Source organism: Muscardinus avellanarius (assembly GCF_963383645.1).
Source record: "Muscardinus avellanarius genome assembly, chromosome: 6".
NCBI lineage: Eukaryota > Metazoa > Chordata > Mammalia > Rodentia > Gliridae > Muscardinus > Muscardinus avellanarius.
Window position 1 is genome coordinate 46,975,808 of NC_137791.1, and position 12,565 is coordinate 46,988,372.

Sequence of the window (12,565 nt, forward strand, 5' to 3'; positions counted from 1 at the left end):
ACATATTTAAAGTTTACAAACTGATGACTTAAGTACATGCAAAACTGTTAGCAAATCAAGATCATGAACATATTCATCCCCCCACATGTTATCCACCCATTGGTAATTCTTCCCTGTCCCATCTCCTGGCCTCAGGCAAGGGACTGATCTGACATCTCTTACCTCAAACTTGATGGGAAGCAGAAGCTTTGGTGTGAATCCCAGGTTGCTCCTGAATTCTGATTTCAGGCATAAATTAATTGTTTTGAGTCTCAGTATTCTCATTTCTAACGATGGGAGTGATATGTACCCTGCACAGTAATGTCTGGGTGTTAAATGATATGATCTACATAGAGGACATTGTATTGTGCCCACCATAGTGCTTGGTAAATGCTCACTTTTCTCCTCTTGCTCTTGATACTTTTCTTTTTATGGATTTCCTTTAAATGATCCACCGTCTACTCCCTAATACACACATTTCTTTGTATGTAAAGTATTGCAATAGTCTTCTGATTTTTCAGCTCCTCTTCTCTCTCTCTCATACTCTTGCAGAACTACTCTGACACTTTCTAGAGCAAGATAGTGGTGTAGTAAATGAGGAAGGCAAGATGTGGAAAATGATGCACACAGAGTTGATACTCACATTCACTTAAACCCACCTTTATTTGGCTTTATAGTATTCTCTTCTGGCCTAATGTCTAAAGCCTGTAATTCTAAACAAGATTTTGAGAACAAGAATGTATGTGTGTACCTGATACAGTTTTGGGTATTTAATGGAAGCCAAGCATGTGGGAGTCTGGTTAATATAACTATCTCCCCCTAAAAGTGAGGTTTCAGTTATACAATAACATTAATCTATTGTATAATTATAGCTTCATGCAGATTTATATTAGGACTTTAGAATAATTTTGAAATGTTCTGAAAGAATTGACTTTATGGTTTAACCAGTTGTGTTTCTCAAACTAATTACAACACACAACAGCAACTTTCTCTTGCATATCATTTTTATAAAGTATGTAGTCAGCCAGGTATGGTGGTGGCACAAGCTTGTAATCCCCGCACTTGGGAGGCGGAGGCAAGAGGATCGCGCTAGTTCGAAGCCTTGCTGGCTTAAAAGACCCTGTTTATATACATATATGTGTATTAATATGTATATATATATGTCTACATATATATTTTTGTATGTAGTATATAGTATATATTTGTGTATATATATATATTTGTATATATTTGTGTGTATATAGTATATATTTGTGTGTGTGTATGTATATATATATATATATATATATATATATATATATATATATATAGGGTCTGGGAGTGTAGCCCAGAGATAGAAGGGTTTTCAGGAACACCAGTACCACCAAAATAAATAAATAAATAATAAAATAATAATGTATGTATTCAAATGTCAAGCTTACAGTGAAATTCTATAGCTAAACCTTTAAAAATAAAAGTATATAGGAAGAATGCAGGCATTGGCTACTTGAGGAAATCACTGGAACAAATTTCTTAAGCACAAGAAAATCAGCTTCAGCCTGGCGTGGGCGTGGTGGCGCAAGCTTATAATCCCAGCATTTGGGAGACTGAAATAGGATGATCATGGTTTGAGGACAGCCTCAGCTACTACTTAGTGAGGCCCTTTGCAACTCAGTGAGACCCTGTTTCAAAATAAAGAATTTAAAAAAATCAGCTTCAACATCTTGCTGTTTTAAATTTTTTTCCTAAAATCTCCTAGGCATTTCAAGAAACCTGTTATTTATTTATCTTTAACATTGACATATTTTTATTCTCATTTATTACCTTCTTAAGACTATTTTAATACATTGGGCTTTTCATTAGTAACTAACAAAAAAAGTTACTGTGAAGCAATTTAAAAGGATTCTTGAGCCAGGCATGGTGGCACAGGCTTGTATTCCCAGTATTTGAGAGGCTGAGACAGGAGGATCAAGGTTCAAGGCCAGCCTCAGCTACTTTTTGAGGCCCTGTCTCAAAACAAATAATAAAAAATAGAGCCATGGGTGGAGCTCGGAGGTAGAATGGCCCTGGGTTCAATCTCCAGTTCCCCAAAATAGAGAAATAACAAATATAAGGATTCTCAAGAGACTTGAGAATTCTGGAACTAGTAGATTAACTTTAATCTACTGAGTTTCTGGAACTAGTAGATACTTTAAATTTATATATATACCCCCTAATATGCAGAAGCTAGGATGAAAATGGGTCATAAGAGGAACTCTAAACAAAGGAGGAGAAACCTTAGATGAGCAAATAAGGCGACCTAACTGAGGGGGATGGGAGGAGGAAGAGGGAAATGCCCTAATGTACATGATGTACAGTCACTAAGCCAAACATGAGAAGGAGGCAGGAGGGAGGGAATGGGGTGGGAATTGGGAAAGGGCTAAATGAGTGATGTGTGCATGTTTGCTGCTACCATCTTGTACCTCTTCAATAAGATGTGTGACTACAATACACCAATAAAATATACATTATATAATACATATTATATAGAGATAGATGTAAATATACATATTATATAGAGAGGAATGTATCACATCAGCCATTAATTCACAAGTAATCATAACACTGCATTAGAAAAATGACTGGGACATGATCAAATTGTTTTCTTTTAGCCATTTAAAATTTGCCTAATGGGTAAAGCAATTTCCCTTGCATTTCAGGAGGATAATTCTACAATAAATTTATGATACAAAAAATTATACATAGCCGGGCGTGGTGGCGCACGCTTGTAATCCCCGCACTTGGGAGGCTGAGAAAGGAGGATCTCATGGGTTCGAAGCCAGCCTCAGCTACTTAGTGAGGCTCTCAGCAACTTAGTGAGACCCTGTTTCCAAATAAAATATAAAAAAGGTCTGGGAGTATAGCCCGGAGGTAGAAAGCTTCTGGGTTCCACCCCCAGTACCACCAAAAAAAAAAAAAAATTATATATAAACATCTTAAATTTGGGGCTTCAATTATCTACTTCATACTATATTTTTTAAATATATGAATTATATTTTTGCTTATTCAAAGTAATTTTATTTGGATTTTTAAATTCAATACTTTTTAGTTAAATGATATTTAACTTTTTAATATAAATATCATTTTAAATGTTGGTTAGGCATCAGGGAATGAGTACTTAATACTCTGGTACTGAAGTCTTGCACTGAAGTCTTACATTCTAAGATAGGAGGAGTGTCACCCTGGAACATGGGAAAGCGTCTTTATTCTCATTTCCTTGTTTCTTTTACTTTGTTTTTATTTGTGAATTTCTTGTTAATGGAACAATGCATTTCTAGGCACACATGACTGCCACATACTGTCCACAATTTGGGAGCTTATTTTGGTCATTATAATGAAATCACAGGATTTTCTTCAATTTCTCATTCCTCTAGATAGACCAGGAAAAATGATTCCCTTCATAGGTTAGTGCTGTCAGCCAGATAAATTCCCCCCAAAATTGTTACAATTTGAGAATATGTTATGGTTGTGGGGAGACTGTCCCCAGGGACCCCTGTTAGGGTCCCAGACACAATTTACCTCAAACCACAACAAAACACAAAAACAAGAACAAAAAAACCACGGGTTCTTGTCCTGAGCTAAGGGTAAATACACATTAGCCTGGATTCTTGCTGAAGATTTAAAGAAGTTTATTAAAAAGATGGAAATACAGAAGATAGTTAAAGCCCCATGCCATTCAGAAATAGCACAGGAAGTGGGGGGGGGGATTCAAACAAATTCACCAAAGATGCAACACGTGGACCCAGCTTTTTTATACACATGACCTCCATCTTGTTTACATAATTCTGACATAGTAAAAACCCTGTAAGGTTCCTCCCCTTATTTCCCTGCCAAGGTGGAGCCCAGGTGTCCTTTCCGCCTAGGTCTCTTTTCATGAAGGTCATGATCAAAGATCAGGTCAACCCCCTCCTCTCATCCTAGCTAGATTATGTAATTATTATGTAGATCTGTCTTTAGACAGAGAAAGTCCTAGTCCCCCTCTCCTATTGACTTGCTAATTACTTTTAGCTAAGTCAATCTAAGTTTCAATAGCTGTTTGCTTCCTGACAGAAACAAAGTCTTTCTCCAGGTCTGCCATTTTGACACAATTATTTTTGAAATATATCTATTAATAACCAGAGCTTTCTCAAATCTTACTAAGCCATTCCCAATACTGGTACATTCAGAGAAAGTCCTAGTTCCCCTCTCATATCGACTTGCTAATTACTTTTAGCTAAGTCAATCTACGTTTCAGTAGCTGTTTGCTTCTTGACCGAAACCAAGTCTTTCTCCAGGTCTGCTATTCTGACACAATTATTTTTGAAATATATCTATTAATAATCAGAGCTTTCTCAAATCTTCCTAAGCCATTACTGATACTGGTACAAAAATCAAGGAAGCAAAATACTGGGGAGAAGATGGAGATAGAGGCAACTTCCTATTCTGTGAAAATTTCTGGGAACACTAACCAGAATATTAGCTTAGATTACAAGGTGGTTATATTACGACTGAACTTGAACTTTTTTATACCATTAAAACTTTTCATTTTTCTTCTCTAATTGCCTGTCATGGTTTATTCCCATTTTTAATTGAGTTTTTGGTGATTTTCCTCTTAATTTTGAGTAACTTTTCATGTGCAAGAGAACTTTATCTTTAGGTGTAATATATAAGTTGCTAATATTTTGTTTATTTTTTCACTATTAATTTTTATTAATATATGGCTTATATTCAGTAAAAACACATGCTTTAGGTATAAAATTTAATGACTTTGGGCAAATGTTATACCCACGACGTAACTTCCACCCCTTCTAGTCAGAATATAGAATATTTCCATTACTTCAATTTCCTCTTGACACTTGCACAATCTCTCTGACTCCAGACATTGTATATTGGTAGTCTTTCTTTGAGAATTTTAAAAGTTCTATTATTTTGGCTTTTGGATTTATTGTTTCTAAAGAGAAATCAGCTATCCTTCTTTTGATACTTTTTTTTTTTTTCCCAGTACTGGGAATGGAACCCATGGGCATTCTACCTCTGAGCTACACCCCCAGCCCTGTTTTTTATTCTTCATTTTGAAACATGGACTAAGTTCCGAAGGGCCTCACTAAGTAGCTGAGGCTGGTTGTGAACCTGGATCCTCCTGTCTCAGCCTCCCAAGTAATGGGATTACAAGCATGCGCCAACTTTGATACTCTTACATACAATTTCTTCCCACCCATCTGCCTATAATGTTTATTCTGTGTCACTGGTTTTCATCAATTTCATTTGGATATGTCCAGTTTGGTTTTCTTTATTTTTATATAATGGAATTTTTAATTAATTTATTTATTTATTTATTTGGGTGTGCTCTCAATTTGTAGGTTTATGCTTTCCACCAAATTTGGGAACCTTTTGCACATTATTTGTTCACATATTTTTTTTGCTTCTTTCTCATGCTGGAATTCCAATATTACATGAAGGAGATTGCTTGATGTTGCCCAACAGGTCATCAGGATTATTATTGACTTTTTGCGGGGGAATAATTCTAGAAGTCGACACCAGGGACAGTTTACTTCCTAGCTATATCCACAGCCCTTTTTTAAATTTTTTTGTTTTTGAAATAGGGTCTTGCTAGTTTGCTGAAAATATCAGTAGGTTGTTGAAGCTGTCTTGAACCTGTGATCCTCCTGCCTCAGCCTCCCAAGTATGCACCAACACGCTTAGCTATTAATTTCTCCTTCAAAGCCTTTTTGTCTTTGTGCTTCAGTTTGGAACATTTCTGTCACTATGCCATCAAGTTCACTAGTTTTCTCTTTTGCAGTATCTATTTTGTTGTTAAACTTATCTGGATTTTTCATTGTAGATAATGTATTTTTTAGCTCTTCAAGGATACAGTTTGTCTATCATTCTTATATTTTTTTATTTTTTTCTTTCACATTTTCATCTTTATTAAATCCATGAACATATTTGCAATAGTTGTTTCAAAGTTCCTGTTAATTCCATCATTTGTCATGTCTGGATTTGTTTCTGTTGAATGATTTTCCCCACCCTCATTTAGGGCTTAGATTTTCTACAGAAGTTTAGCTGTTGTGACTGCTATGCTATTGGATAGATTTTGTTTCCTTTTAAAAAGTATTTGTGCTGGGCGAGGTGGTGCACACTTGTAATCCCAGCGCTTGGGCGTCTGAGACAGGAGGATCACATATGTTCAAAGCCAGCCTCGGCTACATAGTGAGGCTCACAGCAACTTAGTAAGACCCTGTTTCCAAATAAAGTATAAAAATAGGTCTGGGAGTATAGCCCGGAGGTAGAAAGCCTCTGGGTTCTACCCCGAGTACCAAAAAAAAAAAAAAAAAAAGCATTTGTTTTGGCACATGGTTACTTAGAGACCATTTGATTGTTTCTGGGCATTAAAAAAAAAAAAAACTTTGATATGCCAAGTCTATTGTGACCTTTACTTGTGGGTTAGTTTAGCTCTTCCATTAAGGCATGCCTGTGTGCAGGCCATCTGTTGAATACTCCTCATGCAGCATGTGGTTTCCCTTGTGATTGGAACGCCTTGTGCAGTTCTCCAGAGTTACTGTTTGCTTGGCTTCCTGGGCGTTCACCCCACGCACACACAGGTTAATGTTTCAACAGTGTCACGGGAGCCCCTGTGTAGATTTTCAGAGTTCGTTCTCACCTTGAGCCCACGCCCCACACACTGCGTGTGCCTCATCTTCCCTGTCTGTTTTCAGCTCTGTTCCCGAGACCCTGGGCTCTAACTGGGTTCTCTTCTTTGCATCTTTGTCTTGAAAGTGTATTGAGCAGAAAGCCAGGCAACTGAGTGGCTCTTCACAGTTGTTTTCTTCACTCTGGGATCACAGTCCTGCGCTGCCTATTGCTTAGTGTTTAACAGGGTGCTTTTATATGTTTTGTCCAGTTTTCTGAGAGGACTGGTTTTTTTTAATCAATAATTCCATCATAGATAGAAATGAAGGTTTTGAGATAATTCTAGAAGGGACATTGTAAGATAGACTTTATGGCTATTTTTACGCTATTTTTTAATTATCGCAACTAGTCCTGGTGCCTTTGACACTTTACATGTTTTTTATGATATATGGATAAGTTCTTTAAAGCCTTGTAAATGATGAATTTGTTTTCACTTAAAAGGTTCTTTCTTGTGGAGAAGTTATTCCTGTGAAAATCCTTGGAATTTTGGCTCTTATTGATGAGGGTGAAACAGATTGGAAATTAATTGCTATCAATGTGAATGATCCTGAAGCTGCAAAATTTCATGGTAAGTCTGGAACTTTCCAGGAAACAAAAGTAAATTAGTGTGTCATTGGAGTTCTTAGAACTTAAATTAGCATGTCACTGAAACTCTTAGGGCTCGTATAAAATAATTATATATTTGGGAGTTAAAAATATATGTTTTGTTTTATTCTCTTCCCATTTTTTTCTGTTTTTTTCTGAGTAGTGTCATATTGCTAGGAGTAATGAGAGAGGAAAAGATGTTGACACACTAATGATACTTCATACCAAGCATCTACATTTAGTGAATTCTCCTCCATTCCCTTCTCCTTCCCTTCCTTCTCTCTTTCCCTCCTTCCTAACTCCACTTCGTCTTACTTTTCCTATATTTTTTTAATGTTCTTATTTCTTTTGACTGGCCACTTCTATTCTGTGAACAATGTGTTTTTATTTTTATTTCCTAATGCATATATATTTCCTTTATTGACTTTAGTTGCTACTTTGAAAAAGCAGGTATTTACTTTCTTAAACATTGCTCAATTAGGCTATCATATTTCACTTATTATCCTAACAGTTCTCAATCTACCTTTACTGTTCCATTGACTTTAAGCAGTACCTCTTGATTACCCAGTATAGAACTTAGGACACCTCAGAGGATTCTGTATTTTTCTTGTTCTTACCCTTCAGATCCAGCTTCCATCTGTTCTATTCCAACTATTGGTTCTATAGTGTAAAAATTTATGTTTGGCTGGGTTCTATAGCTCAGTGATAGAATGCTTGCCCTGCATACAGGAGGCCCTAAGTTCAGTTCCCAGTACTATAAGAAAAAAAATCAATTTAAAATGTTTAAGTTATATTCTCAAAGTATAATTATTTTTTATCTTTTCTTAGTTGAATGTGGAAATTAAAAATTGACAGTATTTACAGTGTTTTATGTAACTATAATTCACATAGTTTATTATATCATCTGTTAGATCATTAATATTGCACAAACTATTCTCTAAGCCTATAATAGAGCTATAATGGGTTTTCTTTCTCATTGTGTGGCTTCCTGGATTACTTTTCTTTCTTAGAGTCTATCCTTCCCTTTTTTTTTATTTTGTTTGATTTGCCTTTTTCATTGTTGGCTGGTGTACATTTTCCAAAACTTTTTACAAAAAGTTACACAGGAGATTAATTCCTGAAATTTCTTTTGTTTTTTTTAGAGGTGGGGTCAACTTCTACTTAAGTAACGTTAAGACCTCTAATGCATTAATATTAATATAAATAACTGTAAATTGAAATTTTTGTTACAAAAGAGATAGTGATTTTCTTTTTACATTATTAATATAGACACATTTAAGTTGTGGTTCTTCAAAGAAGTTTTGAAGTGGTTTTATTTGTGATAAAATAATTTTTAAAAGAGCTGGGTGTGGTGGCAAATGCTTGTAATCCCAGTACTTGGGAGGCTGAGACAGGAGGATTGCAGATTCCCAGCCAGCCTCAGCTACCTAGTGAGGCCCTCTGCAACTTAGTGAGACCTTATTTCAAAATAAAAAATAAAAAATAGTACTGGGGCTGTAGCTCATAGGTAGATTGCCCCTGGGTTTAATTTCCAGTTCCACAAAAACTAGTTTTTTCAATCTCGGTGAACATATGTGTAGACTCTGGTGACTGTAATATCCCTTTATAATATTTATGACTTCTAACTTTGACATGACCGAACTAAAAACCAACCTTTGCATCAGATAGCATGTTTCAGTTAGTAAAAAGAAAAAAAAAAAAAATCACCTTTTGTTTCTGGCTGTGTTTCTGTAATTTTAATGTTACTATTTTTTTTTAAAGATTCCATTTTATTTTATTTATTATTGTTATTTTATTTATTTATTTATTTATTTTGCGGGGTGGGGGGTCTGGGGATGGAACCCAGAGGCATTTGACCTCCGAGCTACACCCCTGCCCAATTTTTTATTCTTTATTTTGAAACAGGGTCTCACTGAGTTGCGAAGGGCCTCACTAAGTAGCTGAGGCTGTGCACGAACCACGATCCTCCAGTCTCAGCCTCCCTAATGCTGGGATTACAAGCGTGCGCCACCACACCCGGCTTGTTATTATTTTATAAACAATAGATTGGTTTCAACATGTTCTCACTCATATTATTAAATTTAAAAAGTTAATATATTTTAGCCGAGCGTGGTGGCGCACACTTGTAATCCCCGCGCTTGGGAGGCGGAGACAGGAGGATCGCGCAGGTTCGAAGCCAGCCGCGCTGGCGTAAGAGACCCTGTTTCAAAAATATAAAATAGGTCTGGGAGTGTAGCCCGGAGGTAGAAGGGCTTCCAGGAACCCCAGTACCACCAAAAAAAAAAAAAAAAAAGTTAATATATTTTTAAAATACACTATAATGAGTATCAGGACTACAATACAATGATTGCACAAAACCATAAGACATGAGCCCACTGTCTGGATGGCATTCAGAGGCAACAGTGAGAGAAAAACCTACAGCATCAGAGGCATGTGAGATTTAGAATACAAGGAGCTGATGCTGACTGACCCCCACATGAGGGAAACAGACTTGACTGTAGTCACTTTTCTCAATGTAGGAAGTGCTTATGCAACCACAGGGCAAAGTCACTAACTGAAGAGAAAGGATAACTTCTATCTGTGATTGTGGGAGTCTGGAAGGCTCCACCCAGAGGGTGTAGAGAGTGGCACAAGACAGTTCTACAGTGGAGCTCAGACATCGCTGAATGGTGTGGAGACTAATTTTTTAGTGATTGATACACTGATCAGTAACAGCCAAGCGCTCCCTATGGAAGTCTCTTCATTAATAATTATTGAATAGATAGAGAAGGTGAGCCTGTCGATTTAACCGTCCTTTTTAAAATCTTCCAGTTCCAACTTCCAAAACTAGACTAGTCCTGTGAAAATCTTTAAAAAGTGTAAATAACATTTGAAACCAAACTCCTTGTACTCCATGATAGAATATTGGTCACTTTTATTCTATCATTCATTGTTCTCCAAGGCTCATTAACACTTGAAGAACACTAAGACCATTTAATGCCCTGTAAGTAGGTTCCAGGCCCTAATGCTCTTGATACCTTAATAGCCTGAAAGAGTTAATAAGACTCCCGGGGCACCTAAATTGTTACTGGAGAATGCCTTGGCCATTAGAGATAATAGCACTTGGTTATGAAATAACCAAGTTCAGAGCTCTTTTAGAAGACTGGAATGCTGGGCCAGCTTGTTTCTTTTCTTTCTTGATTAAATCTCATAAGTTAGCAATTCAGAAATTCACTAGGCAGATGTTTCAACTTCTTCAGAACTTCCAGCTATGCCTAAGATCCTTTTATTGGAGAGGGAATGTCATGAAAAGGTAATTTAACCCTAGAAGGTATTTCAACTTGCAGAGCAAAGGAGATTTTGGGGGGCTGGTCTTTAAATAAATGAAAAGTAAGCCAGGCATGATGGCACATGCTTGTAATCCCAGTACTTGGGAGGCTGAGACAGGAGGATCGCACAGTTTCAAAGCCAGCCTCAGCTACTTAGTGAGACTCTAGTGTACTTGCAATTTTTAAAAATAAGTATATCAATAGACCAATTGGTTTTCTTCTTCCTAGAAAATAATACTGTCATTAAAAGATGAAGCAAAAAAAGTGGGAATAGCAGTCTTACTGGGAAATGTTAAGTGTGCACCTTTGTAACCAAAAGAAAGAATATTCACAGGAGGATACTGTGGAGAGTTAGCACGTCTCCACAGTATCCTAATGGCTCTTGTGGAACATTACTGTGTACCTAGGAACCGTGCCACATGCTTCTTTGGGAATTATCTGGTTAATAGAACTTTAGACAAGATGTGCTGCTGTCCTCATTTCCTCAGATAGGCAGCTGAGGTCCTGGTTGAGAGAATTTTGTTTTGTTTTGTTTTGTTTTTGCGGGTCTGGGGATGGAACCCAGGGGAATTGGACCTTCGAGCTATACCCCTTGCCCTATTTATTATTTTGATTTTGAAACATTGTCTCACTGAGTTGCAAAGGGCCTCACTAAATAGCTGAGGCTGTCCATGAACCGTGATCCTCCGGTCTCAGCCTCCCAAATGCTGGGATTACAAGCTTGCACCACCACGCCTGGCTGAGAATGGTTAATAATTTGTCTAAAAAAGCACATGAGCTATTTGAGTTCCAGCCTGGGTCCAGAGCCCATGCTCTTCATGATCACCACATGCCCCCCTCCTAACATGCTGGAATGGCCTGTTGTATGTGTCACTCCCTGTCAGTGCTCACCATTTTCTCTTAAATGATTCAGGCATGGTGAGAATATTTAGAAGTCCAGGATGAAGGCAGCTCCTTTGATCTTCATCCCTTTGATTTTATTAATAGCTATACCTTAAAAGGCATAGCTCTGAAGGGATGGGGTGTAGGAGGAGACAGTTGAGGAATAGGGACAATAACTGAGTTAAAAGCATTGCAATTAAGAATTAAATTACTGGAACTCTGTTGTCTCTCTTTTGAACCTTGATCTCATACTGGTGTTTTGCTGTTGTTATTGTTGTTGTTGTTGTTTATTTGTTTGTTTGTTTTAGCTTTTAGTCATAAACTTATGATGTGGTAAAGTAGGAAAGAGACCTAAATTCTAAAATTCTCCCCTTTGCTTTATTGGTGGCACATGCTTGTAATACCAGTACTTGGAAGGCTGAGACAGGAGGATTGTGTAGGTTTGAAGCCTCAACTACTTAGTGAGCCTCTCAGAAACTTAGTGAGACCCTGTTTATAAATAAATCATAAAATAGGTCTGGGAGTGTAGCCCAGAGGTAGAAGATCCCTGGGTTTCATCCCCAGTACCACACACACACACACACACACACACACACACACACACACAAGTAGAGTCTAGAAAACAGAAATCTTTAGAAATCCTGAATAAGCACAGACTATTAAGAAAATCTGTGCTCTGAGCAGTAACTTCTATTAGTGGTGCAGAAAATAAAGTGAATGTGATGAAATGATACTGTCGTTTCTTGTGAGTATTTATAAAAAGACATTAAAAACAATATGTTCTTGCCACCCACAGATTTTTGTTTAGAAAGGGCTAGTTATACATGTTTAACTCCATGAGAACAGCATAGATAGTACTAGGATGAGAACTTTGTTTAAATGAATGTATACTCTTTCCTTTAGTAAAGTTCCATAGAATTATAAACTTCTTTTCCATTTATCTTATTTTTTAACCCCACTTTGGACAAAATGTTAGCATGAGACCATTTCTGGTATCATTTTTTTTTCTTTTAAATAGCAAGGGCAAAGATTACTAAAAATTATGATACTAACTTTTATTTAAAATTTAAAATCTTCAGTTACTGTATATGTTTTCCTATCTCTGTGTTATGGTTTGGTGGAAA

At 36.8% G+C, this 12,565-nt stretch overlaps 1 protein-coding gene across 1 annotated transcript in view; it reads left to right on the forward strand.

The window, feature by feature from the left end:
- Positions 1-12,565, forward strand: part of PPA2 (inorganic pyrophosphatase 2) — a gene marked incomplete at its 3' end in the record, with an annotated part of 106,548 nt that overhangs the window by 63,751 nt on the left and 30,232 nt on the right. Inside the window, exon 7 of the mRNA XM_080697324.1 lies at positions 7,108-7,234. Within this exon, the coding sequence (XP_080553450.1) occupies positions 7,108-7,234 (127 nt within the window). The remainder of the gene's footprint in view (positions 1-7,107; positions 7,235-12,565) is intronic.